Below are 23,284 nucleotides of genomic sequence, written 5' to 3' on the forward strand. Positions count from 1 at the left end.
TGGATCAATGGGAGATAGACTGGGTAATTGAATTAATGCTTTCAGGCAGGATAACATCAGTCGCAGCAATTGTTCTTTTGACTTTATTTGGACAATTAACTGCGTAATGCCCAGAGTCCCCACAATATAAACATAAATTCTCCAAACGTCTTCTCTCTTTCTCTTGAGTAGAAATGGATCTTTTAATAGCATCTACCTGCATAGGTTCAGGTGTGTTAGAATCTGAAGAAATGTTTAGATCCTTCTGACTGAACTGATTAGGAGAGAAACGCATGCCACCATTACTTCCAAACATTCCCAATCTCTCCTTTCTGTAAGTCTCTGGTCAATCCGAATGCATAATTGGATGAACTCCTCAAGATCATTAGGAGTCTCTACTCTGGCGAGCTCATCCTTCACCTGTTCAGAGAGCCCCTGCCGGAACTGACTGACTCATTTGCGCTGCTGGGTTCCAGGTGGTATCTGAGATCCATCGTCGAAATTCAGTTGTATACTCCGCAACAGGATGTCTACCTTGCCATAAACTATGCAGCTTTGCTTCAGCGGTAGCACAGCGGTTGGGATCATCAAAAGTCTCAAAACTGTTTAACATTGTATTGTCTTGCTCTATATAAGGAGAAGCCCAAGCTAGGAGCTAGTCAGGAGGTTTATAACAAACAATACCTTCTGTCTCTCAGAATTAAATGCAGCAGGTTGCATCTGGAAATAAATGCGGCATTGGTTAAGGAAACCCCTGTAGTGACAGCGGTCTCCATTGAACTTGAGTGGCAGAGGCATGCGTGTATTAGCAACATCACGTGAACTTAAGTCCAGCAATCGTCTCTGCATTTGCTATAGCAGCCTCCATGTTTGGGCCAGATTATTCTGTCACGGTATAAGGTCAGGTTCAGAGGCCTATTGCTACAGCAGTTGTAAGGCTTACCTGAAGCCAGCAGGATTGGTACACCAGCGGGTCACTCTGGGAATGATGCAGGCTCACTTAGACCAGGGTCTAAGTATCCACCGGTCTTCACCAGAGCTCCTAATGGTGGAGATGGATTTGGCTGCGTGAAAATACCAGGTCTCAGTCTCAGGATCACCCCACCAGGGAGAGGGCAGGCTGGAAACCAAGAGCGGATCAAACAGGGATAAGACGAAAGCGGAGTCAGTCACAAGCAAAAGGTCGGTCACAAACGATATAGACGGTAGCAGTACGGAAGAGCAGGATATTGGCTGGAAGGCACAATAATCTGGCAAGGAGGAAGTGCCTGGACATGGCTTTTATAGGAAGTTCATGGGAGGAGCAAGGAGTTCAAGGTTCAAGACAAACAGGGCCAAGGCAGGATCATCCAAACGATTGTCAAGGGAGCTGTCCAGCACTCCAGGTAGCTCAGTGAGAAGAGTTACTGCCTGACACAGTAGAAGTCCCAGGTTCAAGTCCAGGCCCTGACAATTTGGCTATATATCGAACCTGAAAATAAATTATATCAAGTTTGAAGCTCTTAATATCCATATACTGCTAGCTGCCCTACAAGAAACACAAAATAACTGCTCCTTCCAATGGGTTTCTAATGCCCTCAAATATCTAGGAGTTAGGCTTACCCCTCACTTATCTGACCTTTACCAAATGAACTATAAACCTCTCCTCCAAAAAGTTTCACAAGACTTGTCTAATTGGACTACAAAGCCCCTTTCATGGTTCAGCTGGGCTGCAGCGATCAAAATGACAATCCTGACTAGAATTTTATATTACCTCCATACTCTACCTATTGACATACCCCCCAGCTTTTTAAAACAACTACAGTCAACAATACGTTCCTTTATCTGGTCCCATAATAGACCTAGAGTTAATATACAGCTTCTTTCTACACCTAAAAATGCTGGAGGTATAGGCCTTCCTAATTGCTTACAATACTACTACACTTCAATGTTAAGCAGAGTGAATGATTGGAACTGCCATGCAAGATAGCAAGGATTGGGTACATTTAGAAACCCTGAGTACTTCCACTCCATTGAGATTTTTACCCTGGGTTACAGAAAAAAAATATCCACCACAAGTAAAACACCACCCATTGATTGGTCCCACTTTAGCGGTATTTAACAAAGCTTCTAAGATGTTTGGCATTGCCTCCTCTCCGTGCCCATTAACATCTATAATAGAAAATCCAGATTTTACCCTGGGACAAAATTCTGGTCAATGTCACCACTAGGGATTCTGGCCCTCATTGGGTAATTGCACAATGTTTAGAAAGATGTAAATGTAAAGGGTATGAACAATTGAAAGATGAACTAAATACATCCGCCTTTACCTATTGGAGTTATGTCCAGTTGCACACCTATATTCATTCTCAAAGAAGGAAACATTTTTTTGGACCCTTGACTCCCTTTGAACCCACTTGTCTGAAAGGCACAATGACAGAGAAAGTAACATCCCTAATATATAAATGGCTACAGAACTCAGAGGTTAGTACTACCATCAGATTTCGTTCAGAATGGGAGCTAGCTTTAAATACATCTTTCACAGATGAACAGTGGACAAATGTTCAATAGGAACTATATTCCAAGAAACCTCCTATAGGCTCTTGACCAATTGGTATGCAACGCCGAGTAAGTTGAGGCATTGGTTTCCTATGTCATATGATATGTGCTGGAGATGTCACCTACACAAAGGTACCATGTTATATATCTGGTGGGAGTACTTCAGCCGTACTGGACTAAAGTTTTTAACACAATTAAAACTCACAGAGTTATCTCTAGAACTGACATCAGGCTGTTGTCTGCTCCATGTCAGCCATTGTTCACTTAAGAAATACAAACACTCCTTGATGAGGCATTTACTAAATGCTGCCACATCTGTTATTCCTTGCCATTGGAAATCCATGTATACTCCTAAGATTAAAGAATGGCTTTGCGCTGTTGAAGAAATAAGTGACAAGAAGGAGACTGTAGCAATCTCCAATAATACCTCTATTAAACATCCTACGATGTGGAGGTCTTGGGTTATGTTCTGTCACTTGGACTTTTATGACCGTCTTTACACTGGTTGATTAGACTGATATTCAAAATCCATATTTTTGCTTTTCCAAGATTGAGCTGTTCATAAATCATAAACCACTGTATGGTATATACAGTAACATGGTCATGATCTATTCTGATCTACTCTTTTTTATTCTTCATGTCATCTCTCTTCTCCTCTATATAAAAACAAAATACTCTCCACGACTGAAACACAGCTCTAGTTTCTGTATTGTAGCTCATTGTTTCTTTAATGATTAGTTGCTGATACATATGTTTATCTCTGCATTTGTTTCATGTACTACTACTTATTTTGTACACTGTTTTTTGATACAAATAAATCTATATTGGATACAGAAAAAAATGTCATATAGGTACAATGTTGCATGACCGCTCAATTGTCATTCAAAGTGCAACAGCATTGAAAGTTGAAAATTGGGCTGGGCAGGAAGGAGGTAAAAGAGCCCGGTAGGCAAGTGGTTAATCTGATGAATATATGTTGTTATTTCACCCTGTAAAATACTAAGTAGAAAATAATTTCTATAATAAACACACAATGAAACATTTATTTAACTCACATTGCGTGGTCGAATGGGCACCCTTTCACATTCTTCATCCATTCCTGGTATTAACACTGTCATTTTTCTTGGACCTTTAAAACCCAAAACATTTGTTTCCTGCATACAAAAAGCACTGTATTATTCAATGCACATGAAATAGCCATAACATTGGCTAAATAACTTTGTTATAACAAAATTGAATTGTGTACTCTAAATGCAAATCAGATAAATCTGCAGAAATGTTTGAAACACATTTATTTTAGCTTTATTATTTGTTATTTACCTGTTAATACTACCTTGTTAACTTTTGAACAAATAGTAAATGAGCTTTAAAACAGTCCCTCACTGACCTGTGAAGCTTCAGGCACTGTTGAGTGATTCAAATTCTCAAATTTACCAAAAACACGCTGGTTGTTTGCAGTGTACCTGTTGTTAGTCACTGCTGAAAAAATAACAGAGAACATTCCTACTCTTGGACAATCCTGGCAACCTATAGCCTGAAGCAGGCTACCTAATGACAGATAAGTGCATCGGCCTCGGTTTTCTATTGCAACTGCCTGACATAGCCAACTGAATAACTAGTTTAGCTTACGATTTGTATGTTTTTACGAAATAACAGATTTTTTTAGATGCAGACATGCATATAGCTATAGTTGAGGATAGTATGATGTGATGTTGTATATGCTTTCTTATCTTTTTGTTCTGAGTTTAATAAAATAAACTATTTGTCAGCATGCATCTGACTAATGAGCATCTGGTCTTCAGCAGCTTCCAACAGCAGTCCTTGGCTAGTTACATAATTGCATATCCAGTTCAACCATTAAAAGAAAAAAAGTTATAATCCTATACCCACAGTTGGTCCAGAGGAAGGCAAAACAACCTAGCAAAGCATGAGACAATTTGCTCCTACATGGAAAAAAAATCCTTTCTGATCCCCCGAGAGGCAATCGGATATTTCCTGGATCAACTTTACCTATAAATGTTAGTATCCAGTTATATTCTGTGTATCTAAGAAAGAATCCAGGCCTTTTTTACAGCAATCCACTGAGCTGGCCAGAACCAACTCTTGCGGGAGTCTATTCCACATTTTCACAGCTCTTACTGTGAAGAAACCTTTCCGTGTTTGGAGATTAAATTTCTTTTCCTCCAGATGTAAAGAGTGCCCCCTTGTCCGCTGTGATGACCTCAGGATGAATAGATCTACACAGAGTTTACTATATGAACCACTGATGTATTTATACATGTTGATCATATCTCCCCTTAATCTCCTCTTCTCAAGAGAGAATAAATTCAGTTCCTCTAATCTTTCCTCATAGATGATCTCCTCCATGCCTCTTATCAGTTTGGTTGCCCTTCTCTGTACTTTCTCAAGTTCCCCAATGTTCTTTTTGAGAATTGGTGCCCAAAACTGAACTGCATATTCCAGATGAGGTGTTACTAATGATTTGTACAGGGGTAAAATTATATATCTCTCTCTGGCAATCTGGAAAACTTAAAATTTTTCAATATAGGGTTCTGAGAGTATTTAGGAGTCTTATTTTTTGTTAGGTGCTCAGCCTCAAAGGACTTGTTTAAATTAAGACAGCACAATATACTACATTTGTCCTCCTACAATGATCAATTCTTGCTTATTTCAATAACAGCTGGCATTTTAGGTACACATTGGCATGAGATGATCATTATCCATTTGGATGAATTCAGGAACTAGGAAATGTCCTGGTTGAATATTTTTGAATATTTTTGGCTGGCTGTTATTTATTTATTTATTGATTGATTGATTGATTCAGATGGCCATGAGGGTTATTGTTGCATTTGTTATCTTCCTCTTGTAGGGACAGGTATGCCTGTGTGATGCACTTTGATAGATTATAATGGATGTGCCACTGCGAGGCAATGCAGTAACGTGCAATGCGCTGACAAAAAATGTTGCATGCATCATCACCTTTGTGGTATTCCCCAACACATCATTAGCATGTGTGCATTGATGCATCTAGCCCAGTGGTCGGCAAGCCGCGGCTCGCGAGCCACATGCGGCTCTTTACAAACTTAAATGCGGCTCTTCTGTGTGCCGGGCGCCCGCTCCCCTCCCTCCTCTCGGGCGGGCGGGTGGGCGGCCGGCCGGCCGGCCCCCCTCCTCCTCTCCCTTCCCCTCCTCTCGGATGGCCGCCCCCCTCCCTCCTCTCGGGCGTCAGGACTCTGCAGCTGTCAGGATGTAGGCGGGGCAGCCAGGATGTAGGCGGGGCAGCGTGACGAACTCTTCTCCTCTCACAGTCCTCCCTGAAGACCAGAACGGCGCGGGAATATGAGAGGAACGCGCGGAGCAAAGGTAAGTGAATTGACACAGTGGGGACTTACTATATGGGGAATGAATTACTATATGGAGGACTTACTATATGGGGAATGAATTACTATATGGAGGACTTACTATATGGGGAATGAATTACTATATGGGGGACTTACTATATGGGGAATGAATTACTATATGGAGGACTTACTATATGGGGGACTTACTATATGGGGAATGAATTACTATATGGAGGACTTACTATATGGGGGACTTACTATATGGGGAATGAATTACTATATGGGGGACTTACTATATGGGGGATGAATTACTATATGGGGGACTTACTATATGGGGAATGAATTACTATATGGGGGACTTACTATATGGGGGATGAATTACTATATGGGGGACTTACTATATGGGGGATAAATTACTATATGGGGGACTTACTATATGGGGAATGAATTACTATATGGAGGACTTACTATATGGGGAATGAATTACTATATGGAGGACTTACTATATGGGGAATGAATTACTATATGGGGGACTTACTATATGGGGAATGAATTACTATATGGAGGACTTACTATATGGGGGACTTACTATATGGGGAATGAATTACTATATGGAGGACTTACTATATGGGGGACTTACTATATGGGGAATGAATTACTATATGGGGGACTTACTATATGGGGAATGAATTACTATATGGAGGACTTACTATATGGGGAATGAATTACTATATGGGGGACTTACTATATGGGGAATGAATTACTATATGGAGGACTTACTATATGGGGGACTTACTATATGGGGAATGAATTACTATATGGAGGACTTACTATATGGGGGACTTACTATATGGGGAATGAATTACTATATGGGGGACTTACTATATGGGGGATGAATTACTATATGGGGGACTTACTATATGGGGAATGAATTACTATATGGGGGACTTACTATATGGGGGATGAATTACTATATGGGGGACTTACTATATGGGGGATAAATTACTATATGGGGGACTTACTATATGGGGAATGAATTACTATATGGGGGACTTACTATATGGGGGATGAATTACTATATGGGGGACTTACTATATGGGGAATGAATTACTATATGGGGGACTTACTATATGGGGAATGAATTACTATATGGGGGACTTACTATATGGGGGATGAATTACTATGGGGGACTTACTATATGGGGGATTAATTACTATATGGGGGATGAATTACTATATGGGGGATGAATTACTATGGGGGGGATGAATTACTATGGGGGGGATGAATTACTATATGGGGGATGAATTACTATATGGGGGATGAATTACTATGGGGGATGAATTACTATATGGGGGATGAATTACTATGGGGGATGAATTACTATATGGGAGATGTATTTTCAGTTTTAAAAATGTGGCTCTCAAAATAAATTTCAATCGTGGTTTTGGCGAGATTTGGCTCAGTTGAAAAAAAAGGTTGCCCGCCACTGATCTAGCCTTACCAGGTGCTATTTTGGAGGAGGGCATCTGGAAATAACAGTGGGTAGAATGAAAGGGAATTGCAAGGACTAGTGAAGTGACCATATGGGATGAAACACAAGAATTGATAGCTGTTAAAAAAAAAAAAAAAATTACAACAGTAGTTGTATAAGTTAGTAACTGCATAGCAACAGCCACCCCAATGGATTTTTATCATTCCTTTAAGAAACAGGATTTCTAACCAATGAATCTGGCTGTAAATCTCATACATGAAATATATATAAAGCACCTCCTTTTAGGCTACATGCACAGTAGTGTTTTTATAAGCTCAAAAAATCCCCCCCCCAAAAAACAAATCTGGATGAAAAAAGCTTATAATAGAGTTTTTGTGCCGGCTTGTAGTAGCGTTAGCACTTTATTTGTGTTTTTACAGTACATATAAAAAAAAAGCTAGACAAAACGTTGTTAGTAGTGTCTTAGAAGCGTTTAGTGTTGTTTTTCTGCCAGAAAATGCTCCCAAAAACTCTAAAAAAACTATTTTTTTCTGCTCCTAAACACTGAAGCTTGAAAAATGCTACTAGCCTAAAATAGTGTGCATGGACACACAGGATAACACTATTCAGCTTCTAGGAGTATAAAAAAAACAATAGAGTGCATTAAGCCTTAAACTATGTACTGTTCTTTATCCAAAGCACTTTCTCTCATCTTCCTTGTGCTCCCAGGTTGTCTTTTGGTTTATTTCTGCTAGTATTTTATTTAATTTTGCTCTTATGAGATATTAGTCAGTGAGAGCACTTACATAAACAACTGCTGCAAGCTCCTGCCGCACATTGGACCAGTCAGAATTGGCTCTTTCTGGGTTTGCACCATTGTCAAACACAGTAAATTTTGTACCCATCAGGTTAGATCTGTGAAGAGAGTGAGGCACAAAAGGAAACCATTGTCATTTAACACACAATTGCATTCAAACAGTTGTATTATTGCACTTTTGGTTTTATGTTTTGCTTGACTTTTTATAACAATTACCATACTTTGTGAACTTAAAGTATGTACGTCAGATTGGACAGCTTTTGTGACTGGGCAGATACATATTGTTAGGAAAGGAAATGTTAACCACTTTCCCGCCGCCCCATAACAATTGTACTGCTACAGGGTGGCTGCATTGTGCAAAATCATACGTAAATATACGTGATTTGCATTTCCAGGTAGGGGGTGCATGTGCTGCCCTACCTGTGCTGCTATTGGTTGCTGAGGATGTCAATCACCGGGTCCCGGATGGCAATTCCTGCCTGGGACTCTGTGATCATTGATGAAGCTAAGAAGGGAGAGATCTGTGAGTAAACAACACAGGTCTCTCTCCTGTCAGCATGGACATGCTGCTTTCTATCTCTCTGCACAGCCAAGAGACAGAAAGCAGCATGTCTCTTTAGTAAAACACAAAACGGTACACAATCTAATCACTCCCTAAAACACAATTAATCCTTTGATCGCCCCAAATGTTAACCCCTTCCTGCCCAGTGTCATTAGAACAGCGTCTTTGCTTTTTATTAGCACTGATCACTGTATTAGTGTCACTGGAGATGTCAGTGGCAGTTAGTTCCCCCCCAGTGTCAGAATTCCAACTGCAGTCCCGCTATAAGTCACTGATCACTGCCATTACTAGAATAAAACAATGAATATAAATTCCAGTACATATACCACCATTTGTAGACTTTCAGGTAAACCAATTAATATACACTTATTGGGGTTGTTTTTTAGCAAAGACGTAGCACAATACATTTTGGCCTAAATTTCTGAAGAAATTTTATTGTTTTAATTTTATTTTTTGTATAGGTTTTATAACAAAAAGTGAAAAATATTGTTTTGTTTCCCAAAATTGGCAGTCTGTTTTTCGTTTATAGAGCAAAAAATAAAAAAAATACAGAGGTGATCAAATACCACCAAAAGAAAGCTCTATTTGTGGGAAAAAATGACATAGATTTCATTTATGTACAGCATTGCATGACCGCGCAATTGTCAGTTAAAGTAACACAGCACAGTATCGCAAAAAATGGCCTGGTCAGGAAGGGGGGTAAATCCACAGGAGGGCAAATGGTTAAGAAGCTCATCATAATTACCAATCTCCTTCAAATGAAGTGGTACATTCCAGTTTTAAGCAGCCATTGTCAACAGTGAAGCTAAACAGATGCATTAATGCCTCCGAACTATGATGTAGCTTTAAATAGAAGTTGTTTTAAAAGTTGAAACTGAACCTCAGGCAAAACACACATTATTGTGGTTACAGTGTATCTCACTAATAAAAACACAATTGTATTTGTACATGCAACAAGTTCAGACATATTCAGAATGGGAGAAGGGGGCAGCACTAAGGAGAAATAAGGTGTGCTGAAATCAGCATAGAACATTCAAATAGGAAGAAAAAGCAGTATGCTGCTGCTGCTGATTTATGTTTGTGTAAGCATTGGCTGTTGGTGTGGAGATGAACTAGCAAAATTACAAAAAACATTTTCATTGCCAACCTTCCCTTGCTGACTGGTAGAGCTGGGTATATCTCTGTAAAGCTGCTGCCATATATGTATTTTTATTAGCCTTTTGCCTGAATTTCAGCATTGTTTTTTTAAGGAAATTTTTTTTTATATTTTGTTTTTAATACTACCTGTATTTTTTTAAGTTTTAGATCATGCAGGTAAGGGTCACAGTCTAGCTGTTGCTGCAAGTGGTAAGGGGAAATTTTCCAATAGGGACACGTTCTGGAGACAACTGCATAAAAGGGTATTTCTGGTTCTAATATTTCCCTTACTCTATCCAAAACTAAAAACAAAAGTTTGGATGCATATACTTTAGTGTAGCCCTATACTCATTACACTGACTATTAAATCTATTTGCTAGTGAGAGATTTAACTGTTTTTTTGTGCACATAGTTACATAGTTAGTCTGGCTGAAAAAAAGACAAAAGTCATCCAGTTCAACCATAAAAAAAAAAAAAAGTTATAATCCTATACCCACAGCTGATCCAGAGGAAGGTAAAAAAATTTGCTCCTGCTGGGAAAACAAATTCCTTCCTGATCCCCCGAGAGGCAATCGGAGATTCCTTGGACTTTACCTATAAATGTTAGTATCCAGTTATATTCTGTGTATCTAAGAAAGAATCCAGGCCTTTTTAAAGGAATCCACTGAGCTCTACACCGAGTTCACTATATGAACCACTGATGTATTTACACATGTTGATCATATTCCCCCTTAATCTCCTCTTCTCAAGAGAGAATAAATGCAGTTCCTCTAATCTTTCCTCATAGCTGAGCTCCTCCATGCCTCTTATCAGTTTGGTTGCCCTTCTCTGTACTTTCTCCAGTTCCCCAATGTTCTTTTTGTGAATTGGTGCCCAAAACTGAACTGCATATTCCATATGAGGTCTTACTAATGATTTGTACAGGGGTAAAATTATATCAATCTCTCTGGAGTCTATACCTCTTTTAATATAAGAGAGGATTTTGCTCGCTTTAGAAATTGCAGCTTGGCATTGCATGCCATTATTAAGCTTGTGATCTACCAGAACCCCCAGATCCTTCTCCACCATTGTACTCCCCCAGTTGTACTCCCCCTAGTATGTATGATGCATGTATATTCTTAGCCCCCAAGTGCATAATCTTACATTGATCAACATGAGGCAAGTGCCATTTTAATGTGCTGCATGTGAAGGAATTGACACTCGTTTCCCTATGCCAGACTACAGATAACATGCAGAATACCCTTTTTTCTATTTGTCTCTAATAACACTTGTCTCATTTGCCCTTGGCACTACACCCTATGCTCAAAAAAGGTTTGGGTTTTTTTTATTCGTGCATTCAAGCACTTTTGTTCCAAAAGACTGCAATGGGAGTGCCTGTAAAGATGAGATAAATACATGTCTTTGCACACATTTTTAATGCCTGAGGAACTCCTCTCCTCTTTTAGAACTGCTCTCTTCCCCTTACCCAGCCCAGGGGAAAAAAAATCTTGAAGCTTGATACACATGCAAAAACAATTGAAAAATGTAACACATCTGTTAAACGGCTGATAAAAAAACCTGAATAAATGCTTCAAAATAATCAAGAATATGCTCTGCTTACACTCCGCTAAGGTGAGAATGCAGGCTAAAGTCACACGTCACAATATTTCTGTAGCATCTCTTTTAGATCTACCAATAACTATGTTGTACATGGGCCTACCTGATTACATACAGATTGATTGGATTACTTAAATTGTTACTAAACCCACAACAGTAAAATCAGTCTGTATATGTAGTAAAGCATGCTTGATGCAGTATACTCACTGTGGAACCTAAGGGGTCAATCCTCTGCATTGTATAAAAATGCTGTTTGATCCTGACTTCTCTGATCTTCCCCTTCTTTCAGTGTCCCCCACTTATCTCCTGATAAGACATATCATGTGGAGTCACTCTGCACATGCTCAGTTTGGTGTGTATTGCTAGAGAGGTTTGTTTTTTTTTATTGGGAGGGTGCATGTGATCAGCACAGGGCCAATCAGCATTGTCCAGACAGAGGTCAGGTCTGCATCCTCCTAGAGCAGAAAGAAAACTCCTCCTACAAGCTTTAACCAGTGCTCTGCTGAACACTTATTACAAGACTGCTCTAACTGCTGATGACAAAAGGTATTTAGCAGTTCATATTTACTAAAATAATTGCATTTCCATATTCTGTGTATTGTGGAAGACCAGATACAGTGAAGGAAATAAGTATTTGATCCCCTGCTGATTTTGAATGTTTGCCCACTCACAAAGAAATGATCAGTCTAAAAATTGAATGGTAGGTGTATTATAACACTGAGAGTCAGAATAGCAACAAAAAGTTCAAAAGAAATGCATGTCTAATAAATTATGCACTGATTTGCATGTTCATGTTCATGAGGGAAAAAAGTATTTGATCCCCTATCATTCAGCAGGATTTCTGTCTACCAGGTGTCTTTCATACAGGTAACAAGCTGAGATTAGAAGCAATCTATTTATTACTAATGCTGCTAATCTCAATTTGTTACCTGTATAAAAGACACCTGTCCCCAGGAGCAACCAAACAATCAGATTCCAAACTCTCCACCATGGCAAAGACCAAAGGATGTCAAGGACAAGATTGTAGAGCTATACAAGGCTGGACTGGGCTAGCAAACTATCGCCAAGCAGCTTGGTGAGAAGGTGACAACAATTGGTGCAATCATTCGCAAATGGAAGAAACACAGAACAACGGTCAGTCTCCCTAGGACAGGTGCAGCATGCAAGATCTCACCTCATGGAGTGTCAACGATCATGAGAACAGTGAGGAATCATCCCAGAACTACACGTGAGGATCTTGTCAATGATCTCCAGGCAGCTGGGACCACAGTCACCAAGAAATCAATTGGTAACACATTACGCCAACAAGGATTGAAATCCTGCAGTGCCTGCAAGGTTCCTCAGCTCAAGAAAGCACATGTCCAGGCCCGTCTGAAGTTTGCCACTGAACATCTGAATGATGCAGAGGAGGACTGGTTGAAAGTGTTGTGGCCAGATGAGACCAAAATTGAGCTCTTTGGCATCAACTCAATTCACCATGTTTGGAAAAGGAGGAATGTTGCCCCCAAGACCACCATCCCAACTGTCAAACATGGTGGTGGAAACATTCTGCTTTGAGGGTGTTTTTCTTCTAAGGGGACAGGACAACTGCAGCACATCAAAGGGACGATGGACGGGACAATGTACCGCCAAATCTTGGGTGAGAACCTTCTTCCCTCAGCCAGGGCTTTGAAAATGGGTTGTGGATGGGTGTTCCAGCATGACATTGATCCAAAACACACGCCCAAGGCAACAAAGGAGTGGCTCAAGAAGAAGCACATTAAGGTCCTGGAGTGGCCTAGTCAGTCTCCAGACGTTAATCCGATTGAAAATCTGTGGAGGGAGCTGAAAGTTCGAGTTGCTAAACACCAGCCACCAAACCTTAATGACTTGGAGAGGATCTGCCAAGAGGAGTGGGTCAAATTCCCTCCTGAGATGTGTGCAAACCTGGTGGCCAACTACAGAAACCGTCTGACCTCTGTGATTGCCAACAAGGGATTTGCCACCAAGTACTAAGTCATGGTTTGTGAAGGGGATCAAATACTTATTTCCCTCTTGAACATGCAAATCGGTGCATAATTTGTTAGACATGCATTTCTTTTGACATTTTTGTTGCTATTCTGTCTCTCAGTGTTACAATACACCTACCATTCGATTTTTAGACTGATCATTTCTTTGTAAGTGGGCAAACATTCAAAATCAGCAGGGAATCAAATACTTATTTCCTTCACTGTATAATAAATTTAGGGTCCTGGGTAGGTAACTGTAACACTTTAAGTTTAGATCACAGATTTGGTACATTCAAAGTTGTTGGTACAAAAGTTGTAAAGTCATATTATAGCACCACCTTAAGATTTAACAGTTTGTTGTGCTGCACATGAGGTGACTGCCACTTTAGTACATGGGTGCAAAATATGCTGGATTCAAACTAGGTACATATATTGACTATGGGAACAGCACACAGGCACCACCGGCTTTTTTGACAGGCTGGATGAATATTTTGCTGACATATAGGTATGTTTTATGAATGGTCACTCTGTGTGCTATTTTGCTGTCACCATTGCCTTTCTACTTTTCAGTTTTAAAATGATTCTATTATTTTTACAAAGCAACTTCAATTATTAGAGTATAACAAGAAGTACCATTAGCAACCCTTGTGTCTGTTCTAAGTATTACCGGAGTTGGTGTGCTTCTGTGGGGGTCAAGTAAAGGCATCAATCTATATTTGTAATTGATATGGCTGATTTTTCTCTCAGTCCTTATGTAACATTCTTGGATCATGGTAAATTATTTAATAAGGTTCTCAATGATAATAAATATGTATTAAAAATGCACATTATATTTCAGATACTGTATGTACCACATTGACTCTGGAAGAAGACAGTTTGTTGAAATGCATCTTTGACTTCACACGAATAAGCAAGATCTGTGTGTAATTGATGTAATATGCGGAGAGAGTAGTAGTATATTTTTGTAAAAAAGGACAACTGAAACATTGTTTGATTAGCCATGGTATACTGTACTTTCATTTAATATTGGGCCATATTGGGCCCATGTGTGAAGATTCCCAAGTTCCGTAGTGAATCAGGCCAGTGTCTTCTAGATAGCCCCTACTTTCTATCGGGGAGGACTATGAACTTTTAATCAGGACAGAAAATAAAACAAAATGGCCCTTTCATTAAAGGTGCAAGCCTGACATGCAGGACTTTGTGCACCCATATGCATGCACGGCACAGCATTACAAATTTGAATACAAAATAGGACCATGTGGAATAGGGAAGGTACAGCACCGTGTACACTATGAAGCAAAGTGGAATAAGAAATTACAGCACAGCAAATAGAATGAGAGTGCGTGAAAATGGAAATATATAGCATAGAGCACAGAATGGGATGGTGTAGAATAGGGATATAGGGAATGTACAGCACAGTATATATAATAAGAAGGTGTAAAATAGGAAATATACATGTAGCACAGTGTACAGAATGAGGCAGTGTTAAACAAGGAATGTACAACATTACATAAAAATTAATTTCGGAACAGGAAATGTACAGCAGAGCACACCGAATTAAAATGTTTTGGAATGGGCGAGGGGCGATGTACAGCAGCAAGTTAGAATCCTAATCAATGTTTTGATTTAAATGTGTGTCAGACAGGTTGGTGCACAAGTTATTTTATTTCATTTTGAAAATTGCAAAAAACTGGCTTGCTGCTCATGCTCACAGGCAAAGCTCAGCTGCAACCGCACCCTACATGCTGCTTGCAGGATTAGCTTAACTGAATGGAAACGTTGTGGTGGTTCAGGAAGAGACATCACTTAGTGAGCTTGGAAGGGCATTCAGGGAGCTTCTGTCCAAGGCTTAAAGACCAATTCTGGGAAAGTTTAAAATGATCACATACTGTATGTGGCTGCCTCTTCACTGCAAGGGATCATTTTAAGGATTCCTGGGATAGGGCTTTGAGGGTCACCCACAAATGCAGTATCTGAGGTCTATCCTTGCTTTCTCATCCATTTTTGAGTAGCCATGCTATGCTCCTTTGGCAGGTATGCTGTACACTATGAAATTGGGCATTAAAAATGTTTCACTAGAAATTATTATGTTGAATACCTCAGCTTCCCAATGAAATTCTCCCCTCCTCGTGATAGATCTGTGGCATCAATAGAAATTAAGTAGTTGGAGGTCTTACTCTTCTTCCGTTTTCTTCCAGCTAATAAAAAAACCTGAAATACCATAAATAGCCAAACATGCAGAAGACATAAATAAATACAGAAAGTAGAAGACATAAATACAGAAAAAACAAACATGTTTATCTATGTAATGATGGAATGGGCTACACTTTCCACTAAAAATGTTCTTGTTTAGTCCTTATATGGCAAAATAAATTTTTTTTTTTAAGGAGAAGCCTTAAAATGTCTCATACCTTCTTATCATTATCAAGGTGTAGGTAGTATGTTGGGTACCATCCCCTGTCCATTCCTTTCTTATCTCTTGTTACTTTGCATTTGATGGTGACCCCCTGAGGTGCTGGCCGCAGTACAAATTCTTCCAGATTATCCACCTCAATGACTGGAGAGGGGGGACGTTCCTCCTTCTGAATAGACAGGAAGCATTCATTCATATTCAAGTACTCAGATTCAGATTATCAGGGGCTTGGGTATTGGTCTATAAAAGGACACTATGTTATTATTTCACATTACATTTTATATTAGAGTGTAAGTCAAGCTAAAACATTTTTCTTAGTTTTGGAGTCGAGAGGGGTTGGAACCCATGTCTTTCTTTTACTGATATCCAATGTACCATTAGAGAGATTCCCTCTTTGTTCCTCTTATGCTGGAACAAGTTACCAGACAGGAAGTAAGGGGAACTCAGCAAAACACAAGAGAAAATAAGATTTTTTTTTTGTGTGTGGTTGCTGCAGATTTTTTCTTCACTTTCTCTCTGGTAAAACCATTGTCAGCAGGACAAAAAAAAATGACGTAAATCTCTCTAATTGAGTCTCAGATAGCAGTAAAAGCCAGAATGGGTTCTAATCCTTCTCTACTCTGTTAAAACAAAAAAAAATTTTACTTGACATGTATGTCAATATGTTTAATATGACATATTAAAGCTGAACTCCAGGAGATCATTCAACGTGCCAGATTTCTGTATCACAAGTGAACCACCACTCCAAGCCAGTCCGCTTTCACTTGCCTCTATAGCCTCCCTGCTGGAGGTGCCTGCCTGGTTCGAAGTTGAAATACTAGTAGAGAAGGATGAATGACTGCATTCTACCATGCAAAGGGTCCAAAAACTTTCTTGTAGAAATCCATCATAAAAACATGATCACAGCTCCACAAAGATAGACAGAGACATTAATGCGTTTCACGGTAAAGAGCTCTTAATCATAACGCTATAAATGTATCTTAGTGGTAACATTGTGATTAAGGGCTCTTTAACGCGAAACACGTTAATGTCTGTGCCTGTCTTTGTGGAGGTGTGATCATGTTTTTATGATGGATTTCTTCAATAAAGTTTTTGGACCCTTTGCATGGTAGAGTGCAACCATCCATCCTTCTCTGCTAGTATTTCAGCTGCCAGATTTCTGTAGATTAGGTTGAACAAGGTGCATATAAACTTGTGGACTTATTTCTTTAGTTTACAATTTACATTTTTACTGAATGGTGGGAGTACAATGATTTCTATACTTGTGGTGTTCCAACGCTGGATCTTCTGGTCTTAGATCCTGTGGCTGTAGAGTCACATGGAGGTCTGCCACTGCTCCCCTTCTACTGCTCAGTCACAGAACGTTTTGTATTATGTGAACACATTCACAAAATACAAAGCCTTTTGTGAATAGACAACAGAGGGGAGGGGTCGGCAATGCTGCTGTGTGTGAGAATGCAGCATGGTTCCTGTCAGAGTGCTGGAGGAATACTGATATCTGTACTCCCAGCACTCAGTAACACAATTTTTTTACTTTTTCCCTTCCTACCCAACCTCTCTCCCTGTCCTCCCTCTCACCTTTCATAACACTCATATTCATGTTATGAAAAGACCGGTCCCCGCTCCTCCCTGCTCCCCTGCTTGACAGCTAGCAGGGGATCTCCTCCCCCAGGTAGCTGTCAGAATTTTTAAAAAATGCCAGGCCGCATCACTCAGCCTTAGGGGCTGTCAGCTTGTAGCTCTCAATGAACTACCACGGCGCTGTGCAGCACTGTGGTAATTCATTGATTCTTCCTGTCAGAGTGTATTGGCTTGCTCGTATGGACTATACAGGCAAGCAGATATACTGACAGATCTGCAGGAGACCTGCAGGAGACCTGCATGACACCAGCGATCTGATGATCATGCTGGTGCAATGCTTTACAGACTCCTGCAACAAAAAATAATAAATGCATATGTTTTTACCTGCAAAAAATGTACATTTATTATCTTATGTCAAAAGTTGAACTTAACCTTTAAGGACTATTGACTAAAGGCCGTGAAACACTAGCATCAAAAAGTCAGAAAGGGGATTGCTTAAGAGAACTGCAGTGGCTTTTGTTTTTCAACAAGGGAGTAGAGATGATGCAACAATTTTGCTAGTTGCGTCAGCAAAGGAGTGATGCTGTAAGGTGCAGATGAGAATTTAAAGCAAAGCACAGTCAAGGTGTTTTTTACATCCAGATTTTAGTTTTGTCCCTTAATCCAGAAATTTTGAAGTAGTTAGTAAATGCACAATCAGAAACAAATTGATAATAGATGTAGCGGTAGATTAAGCTGAGTCATAAGGATCTCTCTTTTTTGATAGCATAAAATTCTTTGCTCTCTCTCTACAAACTCTGTATTGCTTTAATAGTCAAAATATTGTTTTGCATTGAAACCTAATAGCATGTTAACTACTTTCGTAGTAGTCCCTAATCTCTGTTACAATAGAGCTTTACTGTGATTGTGGTTTGCTGCCCTCTAGTACCATGATTGGACCATAGAGACTTTGCTTTGAGGAGCACTGTATGCATACTGTTTGCCATTTCGACCCTATTTGCATTATTAATCCTACTTAGCACCTATTTAGTAAACTTCAAGAGACAGTTACCGTCTGTTTGATCATTTGATTGATTTCCAATACTATTTCATACCTAGGACAGCAAGGCATGTAAATATGGACATGCTAGGTTTAGCTCTTAAACTGAAGCATGCCACTGACTAACCCAATTTCAGCAATGTAAAAATATAGTTTTTATAACTGTACCTTTTTTACTTTCTTTCCCTTCTTGCCCTTTTTATTGGTGTTCTTCACTTCTTCTTCCTCGTCACACTTTGAAGAGCCTGCTGTATCACAGTGACAAATAACTTATTAATAATATTTACTTCCCTAAACCTCTGCTGCATGCAGATTATAAACCTGTCTACTGCAAAGTAGATGTACATGTTGTGGTTCATTTATTAAAGCAGTAGAGGCTGTTCACTTAGCAAACTGTACATTAATAAATAAGATGAACATGTATTCATTAAAAACACCCAATCATGTGGGAGGAAAATTTAATAAAGAAATAATATTTTTGTCTTGCTGTGAAATTCTTTTCATGGAGTACATTATGGCACAAATAAAGAGTATTCGGGTATATTGGTTATGCTGCTGCCTTTAGGAGAGTAGATAATGACAAAACAAAGCTGTAGGGACAGCTAAGTATAACTAATGTTTGGTGGTTAGAACTGGAACAAGAAGTTTTCTCTAAGCTTTTTGCTGCATCCCTGATGGTTGGATGACCTCACAGATGAAAAGTCCAGAATTGAAGGTAATTAAAGGGAAAAATTAAGTGCCATGAGTTCCAGAATATTGACTGGGGAATGAACATTCACGTTCAGTGTACCAAGAGGGTACCAAGGACTCCTCCCCAGCCTGATAGGCTGGCATCCATCGTGAGCACCTTCAAAGCCAAGATTTTCTAAATTCCACCACTAAACTTTTGACCCACCTGCACCCTCCTGCTGTCCCATACTACCAGAATTTTGAGTTGCAATGGTCTCTAGTGAAATCAGTTATATGGAAATGCCTCGAAGGAGTACACCTTTAGACCCAAGAATGGAGGGTCAGATGGCGTTTTGACTGCAGCAACCAAAAATTAGAGCAGAGAGATTGGAGTTTATCTAAGGGAGACAAAACCTTGATCAAGGCCTTGTCTAAGACCAGGCCCCGATTCTCCAAGTGATGAGGTGCTTCCAGTGCTGATTTCTGTTGATCTAGGATCCACCTGGATCTCTATAAGGACTGCATTGTTCATTGGACATTGGCTGAAAGACCCTTTGAAAACTGTTCCCTCAGAAGAAGGCTGGACAGATATCCAACTATAGGGATGTGACTTGGGGGGTCCAGAACTTACAGCAGAACTGAGTTCCAGCCTTTACCTTGAACCTAGAGGCCTGAGAGAAATAAAAGGAACTCTGTTTAGCCTCAAGTGCAAAAGTGGAAGTATAGTGAAATGCTAACTAAGCCTAAACCTCCTTTCACCCCCATTCTAAGCCTATTCTAACTACCGTGTAAAGGAAAGAAGTCTATACTTACCTATGCTGAGGTCACATTGATCTCTTTAGCATCCAGCTTCAGTGGAGTGATCACTCGCAAAAGCTGCAGAGCTTAAGCGATGACATCACCCATAGGGTTACTATGGAGCATTTGTTGTCTTTTGTTCCTTCAGTGTTCTCTCTCTCTCTCTCTCTCTCTCTCTCTTTATATATGTATATATAGATATTGATATATGTGCATTGATATTGAAAACATGACTGATCATGCCAAAAAATGCTTCTATTGAAGTATGATGATCATATGAAGCCATTTATTATGAAATAGTTGCTTGGCTCCTTTTTAAATCATAATGATAACAGAAATCACCCAAATGGCCATGATCAAAAGTTTACATGGAATGTCTGGCCTTGGTACAGACACACAAGGTGACATACACGGGTAAAAATGTCAATTAGAGGTTAATTATTATTATTATTATAATACAGTATTTATATAGCGCCAAAGGGTTTGCTCAGCTCTGTACAATAGCAAGGGGGACAGAACATGAGACAAGACAGTAACAATACAATACACGAGGGGTTCGAGGGCCCTGCTCTTTCGAGCTTACAATCTAGGAGATTGTAGCCACAGATGTCCCACATCTGTGGCTTTTTAAATTGCAATTAGTGTCAGTGTATAAATAGTCAATAAGTTTGTTAGCTCTCACGTGGAAGCACTGACTAGGCTAGATACTGAGCCATGGGGATCAGAACAGAACTGTCAAAAGTCCTGCGTAATAAGGTAATGGAACTTTATAAAGATGGAAAAGGACATAAAAAGATGTCCAAAGTCTTGAATATGCCAGTCATCACTTCCAGTAGAAAATTCAGGGACCTCTTGATACCAAGCACCTTAAGTCGAGTACCAAAAGACACAATACAGGCTGACCCTTCTTCTTCTCAGTGGAGTCCAGGTACAGCTTTTGTTGCAATGGTAAGGATCAACCAATCCGGAAAGCTGCAAAAATAGCTTCTTTTTACTCTGCAGCAACTGAAGAAACTTGATAGATGAAAATACATCTTGATAAAAACTAACAAAGGGTTTTCCTTCTCTCAGAGGAGAGAAAACATTCTTTCTCCCAGGACACAGGACACTAGCAAAACACTGAAGCATGCTGGGAATAGGAGGGATTATGCTGAGCTGTTAAAGCTTTGTTTTGCCAGTGTTCAATCTCTTAAAAGCGACCAAGGGCGGACCGACCATTTGGAAACTCGGGCACTGCCCGAGGGCCCGGTGTCAGTAGGGGGCCGCATGAGATGCCCCTGGTACCTTTTCATAGGCTTTTTTGAGTTTGGGCAAGGACACAGGGGCCCCATGATCCCCTATTGCCCAGGGGCCCCACGAGTTGTCAGTCCGCCCCTGGCAGCGACATAAACAATGTACAACTCATCCTGTGTGCCTTAAAAGGATAAGTTCACTTTTTAACAAAAAATAATAAATGCACATTTTTTTGCAGGTAAAATGTGCATTTATTATTTTTTGTTTCTTAAGCCTGCAGACCTGTGTGCTCATACATCTTGTGGACAAGCAGATACATTCTGACAGGACAACTCAATGAACTACTACAGCATCCCCAGTGCTGTTGTAGTTAATTGAGAACTACAAGCTAACAGCTGCAAAGGGTGCCGAGACTAGTAGTTTTCTCATTCATAGCTAGTGGAGGGGAAAAGATCACCTGCTAGCTGTAAAAAATGAGGGGCAGTCCATTTGAATATGGATGTAACATGTTATGAAAGGTGAACTTATCCTTTAATGTATGATTAAGAGAGTAGATTTTTGGTATAATATGATTATCTTCACGTTATTCATTAAGGTAAGAGGACAGTAACTTTGCTAAGTGGACAAAAATCCCCACCAACAGACTAGTGCGCACGATCAGATTACTGTGCAAAAGCTGTATTTTTTGTACGATTTCCTGATCGTTAGTACAAAGCTTTCATCCAAAATTATTTGAAGGAACAAGAACAAACTTTTTTGCTTAATCAGTACAGTTTTTATCTGAATATACAATACATTATATCACTGCCAAATTTTTATTTTGTCCTATAATCATTTTCGTATCTTTAGTAACATTTTAATAATAATTTTTTTTTTCATTATTGGTATGAGACTAGCATGAAAAAAAAAGGAAGATCATTCGTCCGATATTCTCATTGTGTGTACAGGGCTTTATTCGTTAAAGACATGCAAGAGCACAGAAAACACAGGGAATGCTATAACTAGAGATGAGCGAATTATTAAAAAATTCGATTCGGCTGATTCGCCGAATTTGAGGAAGAAATTCGATTCGATGCGAATTTATTCGCTACGAATTTAACTTATAAAAAGGGTTTCTAGGCTTCAGAGAGCCTTTAAATTAGTGCAGAACACTGTACCTTTAATTTAAATGCCCTTGGAGATGAGGAAGGAGAAGGAGAAGGAGAAGGATGAGAAGAAGGAGAAGGAGAAGGATGAGAAGAAGGAGAAGGAGAAGGATGAGAAGAAGGAGAAGGATGAGAAGAAGGAGAAGGAGAAGGATGAGAAGAAGGAGAAGGAGAAGGATGAGAAGAAGGAGAAGGATGAGAAGAAGGAGAAGGATGAGAAGAAGGAGAAGGAGAAGGATGAGAAGAAGGAGAAGGATGAGAAGAAGGAGAAGGATGAGAAGAAGGATGAGAAGAAGGAGAAGGATGAGAAGAAGGATGAGAAGAAGGAGAAGGATGAGAAGAAGAAGGATGAGAAGAAGAAGAAGGATGAGAAGAAGGAGAAGGATGAGAAGAAGAAGAAGGATGAGAAGAAGAAGAAGGATGAGAAGAAGAAGAAGGATGAGAAGAAGGAGAAGGATGAGAAGAAGAAGAAGAAGGATGAGAAGAAGAAGAAGGATGAGAAGAAGGAGAAGGATGAGAAGAAGAAGAAGGATGAGAAGAAGGAGAAGGATGAGAAGAAGAAGAAGGATGAGAAGAAGAAGAAGGATGAGAAGAAGGAGAAGGATGAGAAGAAGAAGAAGGATGAGAAGAAGGAGAATTCCAAGCCGGCAAAAAGTGTATCTGCAGAGCTCCGCTATTTCTTAGCGGAGCTCTGCAGATACACTTAGCGGAGCTCTGCAGATACACTTAGCGGAGCTCTGCAGATACACTTTTTGCCGGCTTGGAATTCTTCTTATTTTCATCCTACTTCTTCTTCTTCTTCTTCTTCATCCTCATCCTCAAAAGAAGAAGAAGAGGATGAGGATGAGGATGAAGAGGAAGAAGAAGAAGAAGAAGTAGGATGAAAATAAGAAGAATTCCTAGCCGGCAAAAAGTGTATCTGCAGAGCTCATCTATTCTGCAGATACACTTAGAGGAGCTCTGTAGATACACTTTTT

At 39.7% G+C, this 23,284-nt stretch overlaps 1 protein-coding gene across 1 annotated transcript in view; it reads right to left on the reverse strand.

Annotated features, from left to right (window-relative positions):
* Positions 1-23,284, reverse strand: part of LOC149462011 (tubby-related protein 1-like) — a 104,394-nt gene that overhangs the window by 16,613 nt on the left and 64,497 nt on the right. The window contains exons 7-11 of the mRNA XM_089677586.1: positions 18,631-18,710; positions 15,841-16,011; positions 15,528-15,640; positions 8,136-8,244; positions 3,573-3,671 (exon numbers count right to left, since the gene is read on the reverse strand). Coding sequence (XP_089533712.1) covers positions 3,573-3,671; positions 8,136-8,244; positions 15,528-15,640; positions 15,841-16,011; positions 18,631-18,710 — 572 coding nt within the window. The remainder of the gene's footprint in view (positions 1-3,572; positions 3,672-8,135; positions 8,245-15,527; positions 15,641-15,840; positions 16,012-18,630; positions 18,711-23,284) is intronic.

The sequence above is a fragment of the Staurois parvus genome, unplaced genomic scaffold (genome assembly GCF_062004578.1).
Source record: "Staurois parvus isolate SC_StPar_1 unplaced genomic scaffold, SC_StPar_1.0 ptg000188l, whole genome shotgun sequence".
Classification (NCBI taxonomy): Eukaryota; Metazoa; Chordata; class Amphibia; order Anura; family Ranidae; genus Staurois; species Staurois parvus.